This window comes from Octodon degus, unplaced genomic scaffold, assembly GCF_000260255.1.
Source record: "Octodon degus isolate 3935 unplaced genomic scaffold, OctDeg1.0 scaffold00065, whole genome shotgun sequence".
NCBI classification, from domain to species: Eukaryota; Metazoa; Chordata; class Mammalia; order Rodentia; family Octodontidae; genus Octodon; species Octodon degus.
Window position 1 is genome coordinate 914,757 of NW_004524641.1, and position 27,180 is coordinate 941,936.

The 27,180-nt window shown below is 37.1% G+C and overlaps 1 protein-coding gene across 2 annotated transcripts in view; it reads left to right on the plus strand.

Annotated features, from left to right (window-relative positions):
- Positions 1-27,180, plus strand: part of Sestd1 (SEC14 and spectrin domain containing 1) — an 86,290-nt gene that overhangs the window by 38,633 nt on the left and 20,477 nt on the right. For both annotated transcript variants that reach the window (XM_004634707.3, XM_023719125.1), the window contains exons 5-12: positions 2,977-3,090; positions 4,930-5,027; positions 7,464-7,519; positions 10,034-10,245; positions 17,414-17,536; positions 23,250-23,444; positions 23,949-24,063; positions 26,187-26,346. In XM_004634707.3, the coding sequence (XP_004634764.1) occupies positions 2,977-3,090; positions 4,930-5,027; positions 7,464-7,519; positions 10,034-10,245; positions 17,414-17,536; positions 23,250-23,444; positions 23,949-24,063; positions 26,187-26,346 (1,073 nt within the window). The remainder of the gene's footprint in view (positions 1-2,976; positions 3,091-4,929; positions 5,028-7,463; positions 7,520-10,033; positions 10,246-17,413; positions 17,537-23,249; positions 23,445-23,948; positions 24,064-26,186; positions 26,347-27,180) is intronic.

The following is a 27,180-nucleotide window of genomic DNA, read 5'->3' on the forward strand; positions in this document are numbered from 1 at the left end:
GATAGATAGATAGATAGATGCCAGTGTTAGAAATGATACAAAATTTTACTAAACAAAATAATAGGAATTCAACAATGGTTACTGTATTACATGATGCTATCTTCAAATAAGTTGTTCAGATTACCAGATATAAATGTGCAAGATTCATTTAAAGAAAAAAAAGAACAATAACAAAGAAGTTATAAGAAATTAAAAAGAGGAAAAATAAAGAGAAAACAAAATTTAAGCATTAATTACTCCTTTCAAAAGACCAGCAAAAATTGACAATATAATTATCCAAACTATTCTGAATATGTACCTAAATATATCTTTTTCCCTTTCATTTGTCCTCCTCATCCTAGTTTTTCTTTCCCATTGAACAGTGTCTTTCCCTTTTATAGTATCTGTTGTACTTTTTAGGTTTTAATTATTCTTTCAGGTTCTTATACTAGCAAGACAATACAATGTTTGTACGTGTGAGTCTGATTTATTTCATTTAGTCTCTAACTGCGTCCATTTATCTACAAAAGCCTCAAGTTTATCTCTTTATTATAGCTGAATCATTTGTCATAGCTAATCTCGCCCCCTTTTCTGTCTCCAGAACGCTTTCTCACGGTGTGCTGTGTCAGTGTGGGATTCCTGTCTGGTCCTGCCACGTCAGCTGTGGAACGCATCAGTCTGGCGCTGACATGTGCGTTCCAGTGGGTTGCGGTGCAGTCAGGTCTCCTTGGCATCTGCATTGTTAGAGTGGCCACACTCTCTCCACTCCTGCAGCCAACCTGGTTTGCCCTCCGAGGAGCAGCAGCAGCTGTCTGTCCTCATGTGTTACATTTTGGCAAAGGCAGGGAGTGGACAGTCACTTAATGTTGGCAGTCTTGAGCGTCGCAGTTCTGAGCTTTTCCGGAATTGTCCTTGGGTCTCTCTGATGTTCTAGAACATCTCGTAAGCTGAACTGAGAATGCTTCCTGGCGTTTGTGTTCTCCAGAAGCATTTAAGATTAAGATAGTTGTTCTTTGCTCTTTAAAACTCCCTTATAAACTTGTCTTGAGCTGAAATTTTCTTATTAGAAAGGTTTTTGTAAGAAGTGCTTCATACTTACTTATTTTAGTTCGGTGGTTTTTTTTTTTTCTTTTCATTGGGAAATGTTTTGAACACATAAACAATTTTATAACATTTATCAAGGAGAAATAGAAATTTGAAACCAGCTGGCTCTTTCACATTAAGGAATTATTTCTGTTGAGGTGAGGTAATGGCCCTGACTTACACTCTTCGAAGAGTCCTCTTGCTGTAGTCCTTATGCTAAGAGCAGACAGATGACCACAGGGCTGGCACGGTGAATGGGGTGGGCCAGACGGGCGTGGCTGCGGGGCGGACACGAAGTGGATATGGCTCTTAAACCTTCTTAGTGATTTCTGATTTGGTTACTGATTTATAGCTAAATTTTGTTGTTATAGTATCATGTTCCTTAAAAATTACAAAGACTGCCTTCGTAGAACGATACACAAACAAGTTTGTAGCTACTTTATGCTTGCTTGAAAAGAATATGTAATCCTTTATTATTGGGCTGGGATTTTGTATTTGCCCGTTAAATGAAATTTTTTAATGTTTGGTTTCCCTTTCCCATTTTTAGCCGTTTTCTTTCTTTCACTAGATGAGATTGCTTTCTCTGTTCCCCATCATCTGCGGATTGCCCTGAGTGGAGGTTAACGTGTTCTCTGTGTTGCATACGTTGGTAGTTGAATTTAATCACAGTGGTCATATTCACACTCTTTTCCCAAGGCTGTTGCAGAGTGTTGAGGTGCTTGTTGGTCATGAGCTTCCAGTAGTTGTCTTCTTTCTTGGAGTATTAGCAGCTGTGACATTTAGCGATACAGAGGTTTTTCTTTTGTTGTTGTTATTTTTTTAATAGGGCTTTACTATGTAGTTCGACCACATCTTGAACTCGCCCGGGTTGGTCTCAAATTCATGGCAGTTCTCTTCCCACATCAGCCTCCCATATACTGGGATTATAAGCATATGCCACCATGTCCAACTACAGTCTTGATCCCTTAGTTCATTAACAGTTGTAGAATGATAAATGCATTCTATTTAGCTGTTCCTTTCCTGGCTGAAATGCTTTTATAATGATAAACTTACTTGTGTTTATTATTTGCTTGTTTTTGTATTTTGAGACCAGGTTTCACTATGCAGTTCAGGCTGGCCTTGAAACTCCCTGTGTACCCTGGGATGGCCTTGAACTTGTGGTGATCTTCTTGCCTCGGCCTCCCAAGTGCTGGGATTACAGACATGTGTCACTATGCCTACATTATTATTTGTTTATTGGGTAGTATATTTTTCCTTCATGTGTTGGCTTTCAGTGTAGAAAACTTTTCTCCTTGTCTAGAGGTAAGCTCACTGGCTTAACCATATCAAATATTTCAGCCCATGGCATTTATTATTCTTATTGATTTGCAAATTGTCACATTTTCAGTAGGTGGAAGCCTTTTCAGATCCTTTTGACATGACCACAGTCTTTGATAGCTTGTTAAAAGCAATCTAGATAGTATGTTCCAAGCGCATTACATATGTTTCTTTCTCCAGTGATCTCAGATTCCTTTTAATGAGAAATGGTATTTAGGTATCACAATGTGGATATTAAAGGCTATACATTTTTATAGGATCAGACTAAAAGATACTTCTTTGTGATTTTAGTGGACACAACTCATTTTAATGTGATATGAAAATTCTTTGCTTATAATAAGGAATTGATTTTTATTACTGAGAAAGTGTTAGTATTGATAAAATACTTAAATATTTCAGCTGAATTGCTAGTATCTCATTTTAAAAGCTTTTTAATAGATTTCTAGCAGATATTAATAATTTATTGATTTTTAAATGTAATTGTATTAACTAAATGAAAATTTTAACATGTTCAAACAATGTTATATATTTTAATGTAAGTCTACTTCACAGACTTTAATAGTGCTTTGCTAAAATAATATTTCTTTTTCCCTCTAGGTTATTTTAGTGTCTGCCAATAAACTGACTCGTTATATTGAACCTTGCCAGTTAACAGAAGATTTTGGTGGAAGTCTCACCTATGACCACATGGACTGGTTAAATAAGAGGCTGGTTAGTACATTTCAGTGAGATAAAATATTATTGTATATAGATCAGACATTTAACATCTTTACTATGATGATCAACAAAAAATATAGAAGATTTTCCTTTTCACAAAAATGAAGAAGTTCATTGGATGCCACATTGAGGACAAATAATCTAGAGTTAGACTACATAATGAGAATCCTGATGCTGGTTGCTGGGTGTATGGCCTTCAGGATATATTTAATCTCTCTGTGCCTCTTTTTCAGATCTCTGATACGGTAGCAATAATAGTCATATCTAGTAGGATTGTGGGTAAAACAAACTGAACATAACATTGCCGTATGTAGTGGCACACGCCTGTAATTCCAGCACTTGGGAGGCTGAGACAAGAGGAGCATTGCAAGTTCAAGACCAGCCTGGGCTACAAAGTGAGCTCAAGACCAGCCTGAACTGCATAGTGAGAGCCTGTCTTAAAAAGACAAAGCAAAACAAAAACATCCATATATCTAAAGCAATTAGGCTAGCACCCAATATGCACCTTGTGAAAGTTACTGTCCCATTGTCATCAGTAGCATCAATAAAAGTTGTAAAGCATTTTAATGATAGGCTAGCACAATACCTTTAGAGGTAATCTAATTGATACATCCTCTTCAGAGAATATTTGTCAGTTTGAGGAGTAGGTTTGACATAGTAAATTTTTCTTTTCTAACTATGTATCTTCTTTTTTGTCCAGACTTAACCATGACTGAATAATATGATATGACATTGTTTTAATGAACTGCTGAAAGAGCAGTTTTAAATCAGTTTAGCTTATGTGTTAATAATACAGGAGAATGATAGACTTGCTCTCTGAATGTACGAATGTTTCTGTCCTGTTTGCACAGTGATATCAGACACATGTGTTTCTACTTTATTAAATATATTTGAACAGATTTGTCCTAATTTTTAAAGAACTATCTGAAGAAATCATGTTTAAAGTAGAACTAATTTCTTTTTATGTTACATGCTTACCTATAAAACTTTAAAAGAATTTTTAATAGTATATGTTTGCAGTTTGTAGTGAATATACTCAGTACAGGTGTTAGATATATATTTACATATTGCATCTTCATCATTTTTACTTTTTTTTTTCCATTTTTACTCGTGATCATTTTCTCAATTCCTCTTCTCTCACTGCTTAGACAAAATACCCAACACCCAAAATTAAGGAAAGAAAGATTTATTTAGCTCACAGTTAGTGGAGGTTTCAGTCCATACTCAGCTGGCTCCAAGGCAGAGGGGCATGTGGCAGAGGACAGTAGTTCTTGGAGGCAGAAAACAGCACAACAGCAAGAGCAAAATGGCAAGGAGCAGTGGCAGCAAGGGCAACAGAGGGCAAGTCTATCTCCATTCAGTTGCATTCAGGCTATCCAACCCAGGCTGGGTGTAGCACTCACACCCATAATCTCAGGGGACCATGAGTTAATCACAAACTCTGGAAGTCCGCCCCATGACTTCATGAGGCTAGACACAAACCATAATGATCATCTTGTATTTTGCTCTGTAAATTATTTATATTTTGGCTTTTAGAGAAACCATGTAATATTTAACCTATTGTGACTTATTTCATTCAAAAGACAAGTTTTTCTGAATGAAGAATAAAAATAATTTAATATATTTCTATTTTTAAAAATTTTTTTCCATTTCAACCGCTCATTGTTTAAGGATGGTTTTGTCTTGTTATGTATACTCCTCTGCCTCAGTGGTTGAATTGTACTGAGTGACTTCCTGGGAATGGAGAGAATCCTAATTTGGTTACTTACTAAAAATGCTATATGATATCCATTCTTTATATTCTTATTATGTTAATGAAATTTTGTATGGTAGGTTTTTGAGAAGTTTACAAAGGAATCTACTTCATTATTAGATGAACTTACTTTGATTAACAATGGGAGTGATAAAGGAAATCAACAAGAGAAAGAAAGGTAGGTGGCCACTGGTGTGTAATGGGATTCTTGCAAACTTAGGGTTGCTCTGTTAGACGATACCTGTTAGTGCAAGCTGAAGGAATTATGATGAACAGGTCTCCACTGAAAATTGACGTACAGTAGTCATAAAAATTTGCCTTTTATATAAAGCATTCTAATTTGAAAAACATTTATTTACAGAAACTACTTGTTGATGAATAGTAATGTATTTGTATTTTGACAACACTGGAAAATACTAAATTGGAAGAGCATTTTTAAAATAGAATATTGTATGTGTTTTTTTCTGGTAAAAAAAATATGAAAGCGGTTTCAACTTTAAATGAAGTTACTATAACTTTATTTAAAAATATGTTAATACTAAAGTGCCTGGTTTGTAGGGCTTCCTCTGTCCTTTGTAGTATGAATTTAGTTAGTGAATTTGTTGTTTTATGATACTGGATGAAGTAATTGTTGAGGAATATTCTCTATATGTAACTACCTGGCTTTGCCATCTTAACAGATTTCCATTAAATTTTTCATTATTAGTTTCTATTTTTCTCTTGGCCAAGAGGCCATGTTCCCCTCTTCTTGGTAAAAAGTACTTTAGAAGCATATTAGCTCTTTCTGGCCTCTTCATTACTGGTCAGTAGAACAATAATTTTTTATTATGAATTTTTTTTTAATATAGTACAGAATCTTCAAGGCCTCACTATGTAGATTTGACTTAGTTATTCTCCTGTTTTCAGTATCCCAAGTGCTGGGATTATAGGCGGGCACCACCACACCTGATTGCAGTTGCTGTCTCAGCTGGCCCCGGGGGCGAGGCCGGCATGGCACCTTGGGGATCGAACCCCGGCTGCTGCACTCTGCCTCAGCGGGCACTTTAGTCCACTGAGCTGTCTGGCTGGCCCAGAAAAGATTTTATTAGGAATCAGCAGGCATCCTTTTTAAATCTCCTTTGTATCTGACCTTGAATATAGAGGAGGCCCTTGATAAAATGATCTTATCCTGTGAATCCAGATATAGTCACATACCAATAAACCAAAGCAACAAGGTAAGAGGGATGTGAGATGATTTTATCACTAAATCTTCACTAAAACTAAGTCAGAATGTGAAAATGAATAGTTTGAATGTAAATCCAGTGTTAACATAAGCAATTAGGAATATTGCTATTCTGTAGATAACACATAAAAATATAAATATTTAAATATGACATGTGCATGTATGCAGCTTGCTAATAAACACAGAGGAATTGAAGATGTCACACACAGCACTTCAGAAAAATTAGCAGACATTAGTAAATATCTTTGCTTTCTGGTTAGGCCATCAAAGTGAGTTCGATGTTTCCAGTTATATTCCTCAGGAAAAACTTCCACAGAGAGTCCGCAGTGAGAATGTGAGGATGCCCACGTATTTCCCTCGTGAGGATGGCAGACATTACAGATTAAGGGTTCTGAGCAAGCAGTGCCTCAGGGAAACCTGCTTAATTGATTGCTGCCTTAGAATGGCCTGTCTTCCTGGGGCAGTGGGACCCATTTTTCTTTACTAGTAATATTTTATCCTGTGTTTTGAGAAATGCTTTAGGAAATGCTGGTTCCCTATGTCTGCTTAAAATAACATCTTGTATTTGTGAGCCCACCTTCAAGTTACTCATCTTCAAGTTATTGCTTAGCTTCTTTGGCACTCAGACACTAAAGTTCCTGCTCTCATAAAATTTCATCAGCTTTTCAGCATGAATCGCCAGGAAGCTTCTAGGCTCTGCGCGAGGTGAGGACGTAGATCAGCTGACAGAAGTGGAAGATTTGGTTTAAGGTTGATCGGTTACTGCCTGTAGCAGCATGTTCCTTAGCTTTGACTCGCCAGTTCCTTATCTTGCCTTAATTTTCTTTTTCTCATGTGTGTTTTAAGAAAATAAGACAGACATCCAGCTGCACAAGAAATATAATGAGATTCAGGAAGAGGGTGTCTGGCCACCTCCGTGTGTGTGTGTGTGTGTGTGTGTGTGTGTGTGTGCGCGCGCGCACCACGCACCACACCCGTGCCCTGGGGGAGGGTACGGCCACTAGCAGATGCTACTATGGATAAGTGCAGAGTGCTTGTGTGGTTTTTACCGTGTATTTCTGGGTTGCTGTATAGCTAGAAATGTCATTTTGAGCTTTACAAAAATGGATTCTTTTCTCTGCATTTTACACTGTACTATAAATAATAGCAGTTAACTATTTTTCCCCATAGTATGATTTTTATGATTTAAAATTTTGATTTGTCACACTGATATTTCTTTGGCTATTAGTATTGAGTTTCTTTAGTAGGCTTCTTTATATGTAGGAGAAATTTGGTGAAAATAGAATGTTTTAGGTTTTCATACTTACATATTTCTGTTTTGATACTGTACATAAGGAATTTCTCATGGGCAGAAATGTTATTTTCAAAAATTATTTTGTTGGTGCTTGCCAGGTCTGTGGATTTAAACTTTCTTCCATCAGTTGATCCTGAAACAGTGCTTCAGACAGGTAAGATGAAAAAGCATATTTATTATTATTAGTGAAAGGAAAATTTTGAACTGCTTTTTGCTTTAAAATATCTGTATTATTAACCTTTATAGCATTAAAAAATTATACCCTTGAAATATTTTGACTTATTTTTCCTTTGTTTTGTTTTCTGGTGTTGTGTATTAAATCCAGGGCCACACACAAGCTAAGCAGGTCCTCTAAAACTGGTCTGTATCCCTAGCCCTGAATTTATTTCTTATTCTATGAAGTAAAGATAAAATTTTTAATTCATTTAGTTACTATGAAGATTATTTGCAGGCATTATGTGGCAGGCCTTGTGTTTTCATATTTCATTGTCCTAATAACCTTTTGAGATAATATTTTTTTCTCTGAGAAAACAAAGATGTATGTATACACACATGCACACACACACACACACACACACACACACACACAGAAAAAGCTTGGCCAAGATCAGTAAGTCTTATGCTGTCTCAACAGACCTCAAGAGGTGGGAAGGGAAAGCAGTGGCTACACTGTGGTGGAGGCGTCTGTCCAAACCTCAGCGTGTGCTGTGGTGTGCCGTGACCTGCAAACAGCAGGCGCTCAGGGATGCATGCTTCTGGTAGCTGTTTCCTGGATTCTGTGAAAGCAAACTGGAATTCTTTCCAGGGCGGGAGATTTTGTGTCTAATCACATTTTCCTAAGAATAACTCACAGTTCTAATTGGAATATGTGCCAGATACGGCTCTTAAGCATTTTAGATTATTTTTTTTTTTATTTTTATGGAACCAGGGCTTGAACTCAGGCCCTTGAATTAGCCAGGAAAATGCTTTTTCCACTGAGCCATCTCCTCGGCCTAGCATTTTAGATTCTAAACATAATGTTTAGGTCCTAAACATATTAATTCATTGACTTTTCATAGTCCTGTGAAGTAGGTTCTTTTATCACCCTGATTTTAAGAGGGAAAACTGGAGAGCAAAAAAGTCAAATAGGTAGGTAGCCAGTAAGTGCTAGCGAGGACCTGAGCTGGGCAGCCTGGCTTCAGAATGTGCATGTTCTTTGAAATAATTATATTGTGTTATTTCTCCTATGGAAATGGTGTTCATAAGAGACACAGTTGACAAACTAGAGCAAAAGAATGTATTGTAATATTAATGTTGTTCATACACATGTATAGAGTTTTTGCAAAGATTTAGATAGATCTTAAATATGTGCACAAATATTTAGAACAGGCATTTTTCCATGATAATATGTAATGAATAGCAAAAAGATTTTCAGTGTCTTTGTTGTATTGATTCAGTTGTCCTAAATTTTCCATATGAGTAGATCATTTTCCATAGGGAACAAAAATATTTGTAATTTATGATTTATGTAGAGAATTGCAGTAGACTTATCAGTAAAAGAACTACTCTATGTTTTAAAACTTAATTCCATGTATATATTTAACATTCTGGAAAGCCTCTTATTTTAAGCCACTGAATTAAGGAGCTTTTAAAATTTGTATTCTAAAATTAACTTTATATGCCACTAAGTCTTATTCTACTTGCTATTAATTTTTAAGGTAGGGATTGGAAGAATATAAAATAGAAAGATTTAGAATAATCTAGATACTTTCCTTAAAAATTAAAAGTAGCTCCAAACCATAATAAAAGCTCTGTTTCTATATATAAAACAACATTTAAATTTAGGGGAATATTTTGTAAATGGCAATGGAAAGATTTTAAATATTGGTATATTATTTTGGGATCTAAATAGTAATCAGTTTTATCCTTGAAAAATTTCTTAAACTTATTTTCAAGTTATGTATGTACCGACAGATTGAGGTTCCCAATCTATTATTAATTTTTATTTATCCTGTATATATGGATTTCCTATATTAGCTTTCTGTAAGTGCACCAAATTCACTGTAGGTCTTAAACTAGTGTGGCCTGTCATGAATCAACAATTAATATGTTGTAGAGATTCCTATAGAGATTATGTAAATATTATTTCATATTAATAATAAGAACTGTCTTCGTTTATGCTAATCATATGTTCATTTCACTGTTATCCTTCTAAGTTCTTTGAGTGAGAATATAGGTCAGTTCTGACATTCTGCAACATACTGCTTGGGTTAGTGCCATTAGCCAGAAATCCCAGAGTGTGCTTTGAAATATCATTGACGTATACAGTGTCCTGAGTAACGAATCTACCAATAAAAAACGTGATAAATGGAAAATTTAAAACACTGTATATATTATGTAACATACATTTGGCATACATATTCATAGTATGTGATAGGGTATTTTCATATGTTTTCTAGCTATATATGTATCATACTGTATCCACATGTATATTTTCATATTGTACAATTTTTGTACTTAATTGTGCAGTTTTTGTACTTACAACTGCATTTTACTACTTAGGGCTCGCAGGTAGGTAGATTGGTAAATGAATATGTTTTTAAAACATAGGACTAGAATTTAGCAGATTGAGAAGTCAGAAATATAGTTCTTAATGGGCATTAATTATGAATATCTTTTCTTTGTAAAGGACATGAATTGTTATCCGAATTACAGCAGCGGCGGTTTAATGGCTCCGATGGAGGAGTCTCGTGGTCTCCGATGGATGATGAACTGCTTGCGCAGCCACAAGTTATGAAATTACTGGATTCTCTCCGAGAGCAGTATACTCGCTACCAGGAAGTTTGTAGGCAGCGGAGCAAACGCACACAGTTAGAAGAGATTCAGCAGAAGGTGATGCAGGTAGGGGTGTCTGACTTGAATGTATGCTCCTAATTCTAAATTGATTTTCCTTGGTAATTTCTATTGGGTGACTGACTTTGTGTTTATACTTATGTTACAAAGAGAACTTTATTGACATTTTAAAATTGGATTTTAAAACTTTTCAGCTAGTATTTTTTTATACAGTGTATCTGAATTAAAGTAATATTTTTACAATGATTACTTCCCCTACCTGAGAATAGCTGTCTTGTTTCTTCCTTTCTGTCTTTCCTGCTCTTCCTTCTTTCACAAATTGAAATAAGGACCATAACACGTCTTTTGAAAGGCTGGTGTTCAAGAGAAGCTGGGCACTCAATGAGTGATACCTATGTTACTTCTGTTGAATGACATTTTGAAGACCTAGTTTAGTTAGTGAAGTTTTTTCTCTGAAAGGTCAAATATTTAAGCCGTATAAGCAAATCTTTATTGCAGTTGTGCTGCTTTCTTCCGACATTGTAGTAAAAGTGCAGAAGTAGGCATGTTAATGAAGGTCAAGCCCTTTCTCCAGTTACACTTCATGTACAAAAATGGACCGTAGGCCAGAATTGGCTCATCTGGTGTATAGTTTGCTGACTTTTGAGCTTGGAAGAGCATTAGAGTTTCATAGTAAAAAAGAGTTGAAGGTAGGAGTTGGACCATGGAATATGAATTCCAGGCCATATGCTGGAGATCTGATCCATGATGGCCACAAACGTTTCTAAGATTTCTGAGCATGCATTAATTAAATGTGACTTTTTCAAGTAGTTGGAGATTATCTTTGAAAACCACAAATAGTGGCCTTCATTGTGGTACAGACTGTGATTCTAAGTCCACGTTACTGGGGCTGTGCCCTTCTCTCACTTCATCAGCCTGACCTTGGGAAGAAAAGTCTGTGCTTGCTTTCCTCCTTAGTAAACAGATAATGGTGACTTCCTCATTAAATGGGACTGTCATGAAGATTTAACAAGTACTTTTTAAACAAAGTGTTTAGTGCCTGACGCATAGCAATTTCTGGCCGTTGAGGTATAGGCACAGAGAACACAAGTGATAGGGTTAGCCTAGCACTTTAGCTTTGCTAACTGGGACATGTGGTCAAAGATAGGGACAAAGGAATTAATATAGTGACAAAATGATTGTTGGGCCAGCTCGATTGGATATTTGTACTGAGGTGATGGTGGTAGTGAGATTATTTTTTAAAATAGGTATCATTACAGCTCAGTTTTCTTCATAAGGGCTACATGTTAATTGATGGACACATTTAATATTCACACATAGTGTTTTTCTGTACTTTCTCATGTATCACAATGTATAGAAAGATCTGTTTTCCTTACCAAAATGATTCCTGAAATGTAATTGTATAATACATTTTATTAAGTTTATTAGTACAGTTTAGATATACACAATGATCACATTCATCCTAGGGAGCTTGTACACATATATGTTATATCCTGTCACCTCCTTTTCTTCCAGTCCCCTCCTATCCCTCCATCCTCCTTCCTCTTCTTATTTACAAACTTTGTTTCTATTTCATCCTTCTCTTATCTTTTTTCCTCTTCCTTCCTTTCTCCCACACCCCTACCTAATTTCCCTTTCTTTTGAACCATTTCTTCCTATTTCACTATATTTATTAAACACTTCAGTTACCCTTTTGGTTTCTCACACCAAAAAACAATCCAGTATTTGCACGTGTGTCCACTTCATTTCACTTAAAAGAGTGTGGCCTTAAGGTGCCTCCATTTACCTAGGAATGTCTCAGGTTTATCCTTCTTTATGGGTGAGTAATACTCCATTGTATAAAAAAACATCTTTTTATCCATTCCTTGGTTGATGGGCATTTGGGTTGTTTCCAAGATTCAGCTGTTAGGATAGATATATAGTTACATTCTCTTAATGAATAGAATGATTTGTTCTAATGGTGTTTGTAAATAGGATCTCAAGTCTGCATCTTGTACAGCAATTAACCACTAAGAAGAACGTATGCAGTGTGTTAATTATTGAAACTGTCCTAGCGATTTGATTTGAAACTGTCTCATTGCTATTTGTTTATCAATAAAATTATGAAAAAAAAGATTCAGCTGTTATAAACTGTGTGCTGTAAACAGGTGTGCAAATATCACCTTGATATGTTTTTAATTCCTGCTGGATATCTTCTTGGAAGAATTAAAACATAGTAATACATATTGATTTCATAGCGTGAACTATACTATCTTTAGTCTTCCAAATTTGGGGAAAATGTAAATAATTTATATAAAGATAACCATAAAGTTGATTATGTTTATGTTAAATCAGTGACAATTGACTTATTCTAAGATTGTTTACTGAGTTAGTGCTGAAAACAGTGCGACATAATAGCTCTATAAACTATGTGTTTATTAGTAACATGATAGTTATCAGTCATTTATTCCCCACAGTTCAAATTAGCAGTATCAGACTTCATATGATATGCAGATAGTCTGCATACAGGTGCTGCTGGAAGAGTTAAAAACTAGATTTCACAAGGGCCGGTGAGATAGCTCCGCAGACTAAGCACCTGCTTAGGCAAGCGCGGGAACCAGGTTTGATTCCCGGCTCCATATACTGTGCCCCCCCCCCCCCCCCCCCAGGTATACTGAGTTGGCCAAGAGTCCAGGCGTGGTGGCGCACACCTGTAATCCCAGCGCTGGGGAGGCTGAGAACAGGAGGGATCACTGTGAGTCTGAGCTGCATAATAAGACCCTGCAGAAAATACATTTTTTTAAAAAATAGATTTCATGTGCTTTGGGGTAGGAGACAGTGCCATTTCACTGAGATGTGTTAGCACCATTCTCATTATGGTGGCAGTAGTTACTGCCAGTGCTGCACATTTATTTCTAGAATCATCATGGAGTTTTCTTCCATTGTAGAGTGGAGTTATAGGCTCAAGACAGAATGCAGTCTGAGGTGCCTAAGTGTACAGCTGGGGACTGTATTATTGGTCCCATGCCTTCTCACCAGGTCAGATATTGGACATTTGCTTGACCTGCCTTTCTGCCTGGTTTATCCTCACATATTTGCTGCTATTCTTGTATACAGTCCTTGGAAATCAGCCTAGCTGTGAAAGAATAGTGCATAGTCACAAACGTTCTTGGTCTGTGCAAATATTTGTACAGTGGATTTTAAAACTCATCTCTAAGGTTATATCTTGCATATAAATGCAACCATATAAAGGGTCATATTGTTATAGATTGGGCTTAGAACTGTTTCTGTAGTAGATTAATATTCAGATTAACTGGCAAGATGTGATTGAAATTAAGTAACTGGGTTTTCATGCCAAGGAAATGTCTTTACTTGATTTAAAATTTGTTTTAAAGTTTATGGCTCTTCTTAAATTTCATACTTAGTCTTTTTTGTCCTACTGTAACCATACCTGAGACTGAGTAAATCTAGAGAATAGAGATTTTTGTCTCACATTTCTAAGGTTAAGAATTGCAAGTGTGAGAGACCAGCATCTGGTAAAGGCCTTCTCATTGGGTCACCCGGTGGTAGAAGGCAGAGGGACCGGAGAGTCTGTGTCTAAGGCCAGAAGGAGTGCATGCCGCTGGGAGATGGCGGTGACTCACTTTTCCAAGAAATCCACTGTCAGTAGTGACATTAGCCTGCCCTAAAGGGCTCTGTCTGCTTTAACCACTTAAGTTCCAATCCCATCTCTGATGTACTATGAATTAAATGTACAGCATATGAACTGTGGAGAACATAAGCCATAGCACATCTAATGAATTCTGTTTCCCCAGTTATGAATTCTTTTAGTGTACCTTTTTTTGGTTTCTACATGTTTAAATGTTATTTCATATTTTAAAAACTATGCAAAGTATATTCTTAATTAAAAATTTAAATATTTTCAATATTTGTAGAATTTATGCATTGCTGGTGAAGTAGTTACTAAAAAATTTTAAATTTATTTTCTTTCAGAGTTTATATCTGTAGTTACATAATAAATGATAAATGATTCTCTAAAAGGAAATGGCAAAAAGGTTTTAAAATGTTTATGTAAGCTTCTTTAAAACTTACTCTTTATTTTCATGTTTTGGTTTTGGATACAACAGATAGTTCGGGGATTTCTTTAAAGACCCAGCAATCTTACTGGAAACTTGGAAACAGACAGACTTTGTAGTGAGAACGAGCTCGGAAAGGCAAGCAGGTCAACAGTTTTCCGTGTCATCTACTGTCCTGGGGGTTTCATATACAGTTACTGATGCAGGCACTGGCGCTGGGTAGTAGGCATCATTAGTATCCTTTAAGGTGAGGAGCCAGTTTTTCCCTAGTGGGAACAGAGCCGCTTAGTGCTTTCTCTCCAACCAAGATGCTTCTCATCTGGGTCTTTTGTAGAAGAGCAATTTCTGTCTTGGCTAACAGAGAGGGCATCTGCACCTCTAAAAATGGTTTACACAAAAGATCTAAGAATATAACAGAAATGTTGAGGAACAAAGCTTTGTTATTTCCAGAGCATCTGCCAGGTGGAGTTTGTAGGTGAACTTAGGGCTCCGAAAGCAGTTCAGCCCGGTGCAGTTCTCATACTTGCGCTACTGCAGTGAGCCAGTCACCAGAGTTCCTTTGACTTTTTAATTTTTTAGTTTTTCACTTTAACATTAAGCTTTAAAAGGAGAGGATGGAAGTTAATATAGTAGTATTCAAGGCAATATATTAATGTTTAAGGCATTAGAATATGAGGATGGAAAAGCAAAGAAATCAGGAAAAATCATTTCCTTGTAAGTAAAAATCATATATATTTGAAATGTATTCAATTCCAGTAATATCTTTAAAAATACATGAGAAAATTTCTGTGTTTTTCAGTTGGCAGTATTTTTAAGCACTAGTTTTATATCTTGCAAAAATATGGAGAAAATCTCAATTATTGAGTATTTTAGATTAGAAATGTGTTTGACAGAACAATTGTGTAGTCTAGACCAACAGCATTACTCATCAATAAAGCCAAGAAGGTTTTCTAGGGCTGGGGAGGTGACTGAGTAGCTCAGTGATGGCCTGGCAAGCACAGGGTGGAAGGAGGGGGAGAGAGAGAGAGAGAGAGAGAGAGAGAGAGAGAGAGAGAGAGAGAGAGACAGACAGACAGACAGACAGACAGACAGAGACAGAGACGGCCTGGCAAGCACAGGGTGGAGGGAGGGGGAGAAACAGACAGACAGACAGACAGACAGACAGACAGACAGAGACAGACAGAGACAGAGATGGCCTGGCAAGCACAGGGTGGAGGGAGGGGGAGAGAGAGACAGAGACAGAGACAGAGACAGACAGACAGACAGACAGACAGACAGACAGAGACACAGACAGACAGACAGACAGACAGAGAGACAGACAGAGACAGAGATAGCCTGGCAAGCACAGGGTGGAGGGAGGGGGAGAGAGAGAGACAGAGACAGACAGATAGACAGACACAGACACAGACAGAAAACTAAGAAGGTTTTCTGTTTAAAACCTGTCTCAGGAAAACAGTACAGAATTAGAGAAAAATGCCATCATTGCTGTCTCATTCCACCCGTATGTTTTCATCATATAGTTGCTTAGAAATGAGGGAAGCTGAAAAGGGTTTGTGCCCAACCCTGGGGAGGCAGAGTCCTGTGGGCTGGGTAGGAGTTGCCTGAGGTTGTGTACTGCCTGACCGCAGTTAAGGCCGGCTGCGTGCCGGGTGGCTGCGGCGGTGGGAGAGCATCAGGCAGAGACGTCGGCCTTCATCTAAAGGTCTGTACAAACGCAGTCTCATGGTGCATCATGGGAGTGTTATAGTTACAGTGTTACATGAAAAACTTGAAACAAATTACTTGTACTCTGAAAACCAAATATGGAGTAGTATGTGGAAACTACATGTAGAATGTTAGTGGAATGAGATGTACATGACTTTTCTTTTGGAAGTGGTACTTTAATATAATTTTAAAAAATGAAGATGCATGAACTGTTACAAATTTAAAAAGTGAATGTATGTTAACCCGGTAGCAGCAAAGGCGCACTGTGGAGTTACATGCTGTGCTATATGGCTCTGATACACAGTTCTAACAACACTGGGTACTGGGTGCCTGTTAATAAACTGCAGATACCTGCTTTCACTTCTTGGGAGCAATCCTGAGTTTAGATTCAGGGTAGAAGGGAGCCACTCTTCTTGAATTCCTTATCCTAAGTTAAGCTTCTTTGCTATGCTTTGTTATGCTATTCTTTATGTTATGCTATTCTTTATTTGTTATGCTATTCTTTGTTATGCTTCTTTGCTATGAATTTCTTTACTATGTGAATGTGGGTGTGGAGTTAACAAGTCTCTCCTCTGGAGGATTTGATCCTTGCTTAACTGGCTAGCTCTTTTTTTTTTTTTTTTTCCTGAAAACCTGAAAGTTACTGGAATATCAACTGTCAGTAGCCCATATTACTTAAAGTAAAAATTATACCAGTACCATATGAAATATGATACTGGAATGACTCCCATGCCTGCCTCATCCTGCCCACTTGAGGAGCTCAGACAAATGACACCTAGCACTATCACCTGGCAGTGTAGCCCTCCTCTAAGCAGACTGGTACTGGTGGGACTGGTCCTGTGGCTCTATTTGGTGATCTCAGAAGACACCTAGTCTATTCCATAGTGTAATCTATGTTAGTAATTCGTTGTCTTTTAAAGTGAGAAACCACTATTTTAGGCCTTGTTTGTTAATTATTCAGTTTTAGATTTGCTTTGGAAAGAATGTGAGCCTGTGAGTCAGGACACATGCCTGTTGTCTTAGTTTTGCTGTAAAGATTGTTACCTTGGGCAAGTCGCTTAATCTCTGAAACTCAATTTTCTTAAGTAATAGATAAGAACTTTGACCAATGTAATTTATGATGTCCCTTCCACCTCCAAATCCTGTAATTTTCTGATTCTCTTATCATAAGTTAATTTTTAATCCTCTTTTATAGAAGCATTCCACATTTCATGTAGTCTAGCAGATGATCAGATAGCTGAAAGCCTAAGGTGCTGAGGTATGCATTCCTCCATGTTTAGGGTTTGGAAACATTGTCACATTACAGATTTTTAATTCAAAAAGAAACATTTACTTCTTATGCTGAATTTAAATTAAAAATATATGACAAATTTTGGGAATGGAAGACTAGTTAATTAGGATGAAAATTTAAAAAGCTTTCAATTATTTGAAAATTTTGCTTCACCTTTGATTTTTAGGTCGTGAATTGGCTTGAAGGGCCTGGATCCGAACAGCTGCGAGCCCAGTGGGGCATCGGTGACTCTATCAGGGCTTCCCAGGCCCTGCAGCAGAAGCACGAAGAGATCGAGAGCCAGCACAGTGTGAGGCTTTTTCTTCTGCTCTGCAAGTTACAGTGCTGTTGCTGATGCGCATCGCGGTACTAAGTACTAGGTTGCTGTAAACATTGTTAAAGGACATAAAACACAGTGTGCTGAATGCTCAGAGGTCACAGAGTCCATTTTGACCACTTAGTCCATGCGTATTACTAAGGTTTTGCTTCCAGTTCACTTCAATTCTATTGTCATAGAACTGTGACAAGAGCAATAATGCAACAGTAGAGGTTTCATCAGTGCCTCTGTGACAGAAGGTCCTTCCTTGCTGCTCCGAGGGAGGCCCTTCCTGCTTCCCTGAGAGCCTCAGTGCTGTGGTGGGTGACAGCTGACTGCCACATCAACACAGCGGGCAGACAGTGGGTGCAGAGGACATGGGGATTCATCCTCTGAGCACCTAGGGGTTCACTTTTGCCATGAAGGCCAGGGTAGTCAGACAGATTTGCAGAGGAGCATGGGAGAATGAAGTGATCTTCAGATTCTAGGCAGCCCTGTTCAAGAGGACTAAAGTGAAACTGCTTGCTACGTGGAGGAAACAAATACTTGTTGCACTCGTGCTGTGATGGAGTTACTTCTGTGTTCCTGAGAAAGTAGTCATTTTTGTTATGGATCTGCTCACTCGTCCTCTTCCCCCTTGCATGGTGATTTTTTTAACGAGTACAAATTAGAATTAAAACAAAAAATTACAAGTGATACAGAATTTCACTTAACAAAGTTATACTCATTTCACAGTATTTGTGTTTTTTGTTATTTGTTTTTTTTTGTGTGTGTTTTTTTTTTTTGTATTTTAGAGAAGGGTCTACAGGGTATTCAGAGTCTCACTACTAGATCAGACTCGTAGTGATCCTCCTATTTACAGCTTCCCAAGAGCTGGGATTATAGATGAGTGCCACCACGCCCAGTCTCAGTGGCCATCTTGGCGCGTCCTGGGGTGGGGCTGGCATGGCAGGCCCGGGGATCCAACCCCAGGCCCCTGAGTATGCTTGCAGGCACTTTAATCCACTGAGCTATTTGGCTAGCCCTTCACAGTATTTGTTTTAATACACAGTGTTGTCCTCCCTCCAATTACTCATATTAACAATTATATGCATGTAAAATTGGAAGAAGAAAGAACAAAACAAAGAAATTAAGAGAAAAAGTACAAACAATTGAAAAAAGGAGACAAAACAAATTATGTCCTATCTACTCCTGTCCATAGACGGCAGAAATGCACAGTACAGTTGTCTAAACCATCCTGCTTACATACATAGATCTATCTCTTTCCTCCACTTCCTTCCTGTCCTTCTCAACTCAGTAACTCTTCCTTTAGAATAAATTCACCCTGGTTACAATACGATGTTTGCACATGTGGGTCTGATTTTATTTCACTTAAGAGTATGTTGCATCCACTTACGCTGATACTGGGAAAAGAGAACAAATTTATTCAACAGGAAGAGTTACTGAGTTGAGAAGGACACATTCACAGAGACACATTCACAAACACACACATGCATTTGCACACACACATTGAATGCAAAATAGGAAAAATAAAATTTGAATACATTAAATTCCACCTCTTATACTGTGTCTCAGTTACTCTTCTCTTGTTGCTGGGACAAATACCTGACACCCAAAATGAAGGAAGGAAAGGTTTATTCAGCTCACAATTAGTGGAAGTTTCAGTCCATACTCTGCTGGCTCCAAGGTAGAGTGACACACGGCAGAAAGCATCTGTTCACGCTGGCAGCAAAGAGCAGGAGGAGCCAAGGGAGGAGTGGTGGCAACAATGGCAACAGAGAGCGTCTGTCTGCCTCTGTTATGTTACGTTCAGGCTATCCACCTGAGGCTTGGTGTCATACATCCATAATCCCAGCAGTACTAAGACCCATAATCCCAGCCTTGGATTACCCATAGTCCCAAGAGGATCATGAGTTAATCTCGAACTCTAGAAGTCCTCACCCCATGACTGCATGAGGCTTTGGAAGGACACCTAGACCCAAACTGAAACATACTGTCTTCAAAAATTGGTCAATAATAATGTTAGACCCTGGACCCAGATGATGTTTCAGGATCACATGAAAATTAAATTCCCACATTGTCCTCCTGTTCCCCTCTAATTTCTCAGTTGAAGTAGTACTTGGATAATAAAATGGATAGTAGTAGGAACTGTGTGTTAAAATGAAAGATGAAATAATATGCTTTGCTTGAGACTAAATTAAGTCTTGTCTTTATGAGAGATGTGTATGTTAATGATATCTGATCACTATTTTTAAAATATATATTGTTTTGAAGATACTATTTTGTTTAGTTCCCACATTTTTAAGTGATTATCCTCCAATTTGAAATAGCTGTACTTAAAAGTAATCTGCATACTGTACCCTAGAGTTACAATCTAGTTAAATTATATAAGAAAAACTCTCATTATTTGAAATTACCTAAACATAGTGTAAATATAGTCTTTGCAATTTTTCTAATTAGTTATTGGAAGAGATTTAAAAAATGAATCCTATAATTGAAAAATTACTTTATGTATCATACAGGTTCCAACATGGTTCTTCCTTTTATAGTAAAAAAAATTGTAATAAATAACTTACGTTTAATTCATAAGTCCTGTTCCTGAAATTATGTTCTTTTAATTTTCTTAGTACTTCGAAAATGTAATGGCATTTTTTTGACATGGATTGTAATTTATTTGAAATTTATGGATTATTCTGGAACATGCTACTATAGAGTTGGATTCTATAATTTTGTTTTTAGTACTTGCTAAAGAACATCATAAACCTCATCTAAGAAGATTTAGTTATAACAGTTCTTGAAAGTTCCTTTCTGTTCTGTTTTATTGTGTAGCCCAGGTTGGTCTCAAACTCATGGAGATACTTCTGCCTCAGTCTCCTGAGTGCTGGGATTACAGACCTGCATCTCCACACCTGGTACATGGGTGTATAGCATATAAGAATCATAAAGCTAGGATTTATATTTTTTATTATATTTAAAATGTGCCGAAAAAGATACCAAAAGAAATAATTATATTTAGAAATTGAATTAGACAAGTATATACATTTATAAAGGAATTGAAAAATACATTGTATATTGCATATGGTATGGATGAAATTGCATATTATTATGCAGAGATTCCTGGGTTTAAGTTTTTTGTATTCTTATTATAAAGTATTAAAATGAGCTTTAAACATACAGGTATTTATGGGCAGCCCTTTGTGTGTGCTTAAACCTACATGTGAAATCAGTATACAGAAGTTTTGAACTATAGAACGCCCCTTGCTGTTGTGTAAATTATCTGAAGTTTGATTGTTTAGATACTTTGACCTTCTTTTGTAGGTGAAGAAACTGAGAGGACTATGTTTTTTGAGTAGCTGGACCAGTGTTAAAGAAACAGAGCTCTTGGTGTCTCATGGCATCCTTTCTGTCTCTCTTGGACTAGTCTACTAAATTTTATGGATAGGCTTAAAGGATGGTGTTATTTTAATTCAGTTCATATACTCTTAATACTTGATGACCTCTGTTGACATCTGCATGCATACACAGAGCCCCCTACCCAAAGAAAGATGTACGATGGATAGCATGTCTTCAAATCATGTGTGATACTTGAGATTTGTTGAAACATTGGGAAGTGGGGACAGATACGATGGGAATGTAGATGAAAGGGATCAGCCATGAGCTGATAAGTATAAGAACAGGGTAGTGCGTGGAGTTTTATTATACTGGAATTTTCTACTTTTGTGCAGGCTCGATACTTCTCATTTTAGCATGTTTTTTATCCTCCTCCTCTTCGTCCTCCTCCCCCTTCTCCTCCTTCTCTTCATCCTTTCTTCTTCTGAGAATTGCACTCTTTTAACCAGTAGGTGGCACTACATTGTCACCTTGAACATAGGTTGACAGTGGCTAAGTGGGTTTGCTTATGATATTTGACATTCTAATATTTCTCTAAAAGTATTCTTTGCTTTTGGTAAATACGAGTCAGCAGTGTAAACCATTTATTAAAATTTTGCCGGTCTTATGAAATGATAGTGACAAAATTCCAGTATTGACAGAACTTGACAAAACAGCATACTGTTCTATATTGTATTACAATCAGGATATTTAGTACTCATATTTAGAACAGTGAAAACCTTAACCTAACTCTTCGTTAAGAATTATGAATTAAAGGTTCATTTTTAAAAAATATGACAGGGCTGGCGAGATAGCTCCAGTGGTCTAAGCGCCTGCCTGGTCAGTGCAAGGACCTGGGTTCAATCCCCCGTACCACATGCTGTGCCAGCCCCGGAACCCCGGGCACACCTGAAACTGGGCATGGGGATGCATGTCTATAATCCCAGCCCTGGGGAGATTGAGACAGGAGGATCACAAGGAGTCTGAGCTATGTAGTGAGACCCTGTACCAAATACATAAATAAATTAGATTTAAAACATTAGTAAAAAAACAAAAATACTAAGATACATGGAAATAATTATTGTATCTGATAATAAATTTGAAAAGTATTTTAGTTCAGTAACAAATATAACCAACCTCTTCAACCTTTTATTTTATTGGTACATGTTTTCAATACATGAAGTTTACATTTGTCTTAGGGAGTAAGTGCATGAAAATAACACGTCTTGATAGTTTTTTTCTTTCCCTTTCCTACCCCATTCACCTCTGCTGCTCTCTGTCTCAAATTTAGGTCCTCTTTTCTCATTTTCATTGATTCTATTTCTCATTCATACTTACTAACACAGTGTCTGTGTCCATTGTGGGTATTCGGTACATGTACCTGACACTTACTTAATTTTTTTACTCCCCAGCCCCACTCCTAGACACTTTCTTCTTTACAAAAGGTGGTTCCTTCTGTCAGTCATTTGTTTTTATTTTTATTTGTACTTGGACTTAATGGGAAATACCATGTGGCACTTAAACTTGTGCCTCTGGTTTACTTCACTTAACACTGTATTTTCCAAGTATATCCATTTTTCTACAAACGTCTCAAATGTATCCTTCTTAATAGTGAAGTAGTATTCCATTACATATAGCTATCACATTTTCTTTATTTGTGGGTGGAACTTATAGGCTGCCTCTATGGCTTATCTATTATGAATTGTGCTGCTATAAACATTAGTATGCTCTTTTAAGAAGGTATCTAGGGGTTCAGAGATAGCTCAGTAGAATAAGCACTTACCTGGCAAGTGCAAGGGTCTGAGTTCAATCCCTGGTTCCGAAAAAAAAAAAAAAAGGTATCTAGACAGGGACTAGCTGGGTCAAATGGTATTTATAATTTTAGTTCCTTGAGAAACCTCCATACTGATATCCATCATGGTTGTACTAGTTTATATTCCCACCAGTAATAGAGAAGGGTTTCTTTTTCACTGCATTATGCCAGCATTTATTGTTTGATCTCTTAATGAGTGCTGTTCTTTCTGGACTAAGATAAAATCTCATATCATTTTAATTTGCATTTTTCTAAAGACCAGAAATGTTGTATTGATTGGCCACTTGTATTTCTTCTGAGAAGTGTGTGTTCATTTTACTTGTCCAGTTTTTTTTGAGTAGGTCTTTTATTTGTAAGTGTGATCCCCTAATTTTGAGTTCTTTATATATTCAAGATGTATAGAATTCCTCTGTCTCAGGAATAGATGGCAAAATTTTTTCCATTCTGTAGGTTGTTTTCTTTGCTGTACAGAAACTTTTAAATTTGATATAACCCTTAATTGATTTTGCAACATCTTGCTTACAGGAATGGTTTGCAGTATATGTGGAGCTTAATCAGCAAATTGCAGCCCTCTTGAATGCTGGAGATGAGGAAGATCTTGTGGAACTGAAGTCCCTGCAGCAACAGCTTAGTGATGTTTGTTATCGACAGGCCAGTCAGCTGGAATTTAGGCAGAATCTCTTACAAGCAGCTCTAGAATTTCATGGTGTTGCTCAAGATGTAAGTGTCTTCTCTGATTGTTTTTCTTTTATTCAAATGATCTGAACAATCTACACATAAGTTTTGCAGGTTTGCATGCCTTCTAATTATTTTTTTGAAAAATAAAATAATACCCTGGTGGGGATAATGAAGTAAAATTCTTTGATTTCAAGAAATGATGTCATTCTGCATGCAATTAAATCTTTTATTGTCTAACTAGATTGCTCCAAAGTAGTGGATACATTTCATTTTGACTTTCACAGCATGTATGCTTTTTAACACAGATACAAGTGTCAATAATTTTTTGCATTTCACTGACCTGTGCGTCCTCTGTCCTTCTGATGCATGCACGTGTGTGTCCCATCTTCCAGATAACATGTATTGTGATGATTTGTCCCTGTCTCCTAACAGCATAGTCCTTCCCAGTGTAACTGTGATGATCTCATTAGATGAACCTCATTAATCATTAAACTCTGTAGATGCCGATTACATCAGGGTTATCTCTTTGGTGTCCCTCTGCTTTAGTTGTCTCAGCAGTTGGATGGCTTATTAGGGATGTTGTGCGTAGATGTAGCACCAGCTGATGGAGCATCGATTCAGCAAACTTTAAAACTGCTTGAAGAGAAGCTGAAAAGTGTTGGTAAGCAGATTTTAAAAATGCTGAAACATAAGAGTTCTTTTAAAAGTATCATGACATAGTTGAACAATTAAGTCAGCTTATATTGAACTAATTATTACTTGTAGGGAACACAAGAAAAAATGTATAAAAAAGGTTTTACTCCCTTGACGGGTATATCTGTACTAAAAATTTTAGTTCTCATTGTAGGTCAGGCACTCCTCCCTTCACTGGGCCGTTAGCTTTTTTGTTTACTCAGCCATATCTACAGGTGCTATGTCTTGCATATCCAAGGAACAGTTATTTGTAGTGCATGCCTAAACTGTAATTAGTTGTGAAGTGTTCTGTGGTAAACCCTGTATGCCCTACAACATGTTATGCAATGATTTTTGTTGTTGCTATACCCTAACCTTGTGGAAAAATGATTGGTTTGGCTCTGTGCACTTGTTTCTCCACATGGGGAATATTGTCATGGTCACATAGTTGCCAAGGGAGGAACGGTCTGATGGCACTAAGCTAGCTGTTGCTGAACAGCTAGGCTCCTTGCACGTGTCTTAGAGTAGGACTCGCAGGGACTGCCCCCAGCCGGAATATAAAAACGGAAAGGGGATGTCCACTGAGGGGAAGAGGAGACAGGAAGTAAGGATTGAAGGCTAAGAATGAGCAGAAAGTGGTGAACATGATTGAACCACGTTAATTATGGAAAGCAACTTCAAGGAATTATTTTGAAAAAAAAATAATTTTTATTATTTTACTAGCTTATAACCTTTGATAATTTAACTGATTCGATGCGTACTACATATTTAATATGGCAGATAAAATTTTTAAAATAGCAGTTTTCTTGAGCCACGTGTTCTTTAAAAAAGACATCCTGTGCAGCATGTATCTAGCTTGGGGTCTTATAGACATGCTCTGTGTGCTGCTTCACATGATGCCTACATGGGACTGCACCCTGCTTACAGTGTTCGGCCCCCTTCACGTTAGTGACGCACGGTTGGAATGTTCCGAAACCTCGCAACTCTTACACTTGTTTGTGTGTGGTATTGGGAACTGACCGCAGCAGGAACTTTACCACTGAGCTGTGTCCCCTTCCCTCTTTCAGTTTTCATGGACTCAGGGCGCCACTAAATTTCCTGGTTGCTTTCGTTTGTCATCCTTCTTTGGCTTCTGAGTAGCTGGCATTATAGTCATGTTTTGTTTTGTTTTGATACTAGGGACTGAACCGAGGGCCCTCTCATTGAGTGGCATCTTCAGCTCTTTTTCTTTTTTTCTTTTTTTCAAGAGAGGATTTTAGTGAATTAATAAATTGTTCATACTGGACTTGAACTTGCCATCCTTCTATCTTAGCTTCCCATAATGGTGGTATTACCGACATGTGTCACTGTGCCTGGCTTCAGGCATGTGTTTTTTAAACAAAATATTTATATTAACATCCTCAAATTTGAAATTCATGAAAGCAGAAAAAGAAAAATATGAAAAAAACCCATTATTTGTCAAGATAGAAATTGGTCTACTTCCTCTTTCAGTTTTAAGATAGTGTTATCTTTGGAGATTCGTGTTTTGAAAATTCTCTTTAGGGAGCATTTAGCAGGAGAGAGAGCTCTAATTTGTTCCCTACTTAAAGGGTTTATTTTATTAACAAACGAAAAGACTGATCACTTTTTCTGAGTTTTGTTTGTTCATAAAACAACAGTACTTTTTATAATTATATTCTATTTTTCATGTGCGTTCTGAGAAATTTTGTGTTACAGAGTAGTATATATGTCATGTATATTGTATAACGAGTTCCAGACAGGTTTTACTGACAACATGATTTTAAGAGTAACTTTTTCGTTTTGAATTTTTATATAGGTGTGAATGTGGCTATTGTAACTATGCATTAGATCCAAAGAATGTCTGAAGGCCTTGGTTAGTCTTTAATGATACCCCAGTATTTGGTTTTGAGGAAAATAAATGTGAATTTTTTCAGTGAAAAAAAAAATAAAGGGTTTACTACTTGAGGTGTTTGCTGTTCAGAGAACTCCATTCCACCATGGTTTACAGTATGAAATGTTTATACCTAGAATCCAAGTGCAGCATCTGCTGAGAGGATTTGTGGGAGGGACTATAGTGGTTTAAGAGATTACATACAGTAACTTTTGTTTTAGACGTAGGATTGCAAGGTTTGCGTGAAAAAGGTCAAGGCCTCCTGGATCAGATCTCCAATCAGGCGTCCTGGGCCTATGGAAAGGATGTGACCATTGAAAATAAGGAAAATGTGGACCACATACAAGGAGTGATGGAAGACATGCAGCTTAGGAAACAAAGGCAAAGTCTGACTGTTGATGTTACATTTATCAAGATACATAATGAAATAAGAGTTACATATTTTATATTTTGCATACAAACTGAAAGTTCTTACTGCCTATATAGTAGGCATGTAGTAGGTTTGTGGTAAATGCATATTGTAGCTAATAATTTTGTATATAATTGTACCAACAAATTGTTGGTACAATTTGTTCAGTTAATGAGTACTTCTCCCCTTTTTATTTGATAGTAAGAAATTCAGTTATACTCAAGTACTTCAAGGGAGAAATGTGTGTTCGATTTAATTTAATTTAGAGCTGTGAAACCTGTCATCTCTGTCGTTCTGTTTTTGTGTCTCATGTCAGATATCCATTGTTCTCATGTAGAAAGATTGGACAATAGGCTGAAGATGATGTTTAGTTTCATTTGATATAGAACTTGGAATTTAAGGGATTCTTTGGAAACTCAGTTTACAATAGCAACTGCTATTACAAAGCCAAAAATTAATTACAAAGTAAAAGATTAACTTTATACAGGCAGGTGTGTGTCTGTCATGATTGTGTGAAATGCTCTACACACAGAAATTTCAAGTCATTGACAGAACCTCACAGAAAACGACAAAAGGCAGTCAGGTGACCAGTCCTGTTCTTGCAGACTCAGCACTGTCGCTTTAAGCCCGGTTGCTGAGTGGACTCATTCCCAGTACTGGCACATCCCAATTTCTACCTGAAGCCTGCCCTCTCTTAAATGTTTTGCTCTTGTATGAGTCATAGTGAAAAAGTACACATAGGTAGTTATTATAGTATGAGGTATACCTTCTCCAGGTGCCTGATTTCTAGCTTGAGCCTTCTTTCC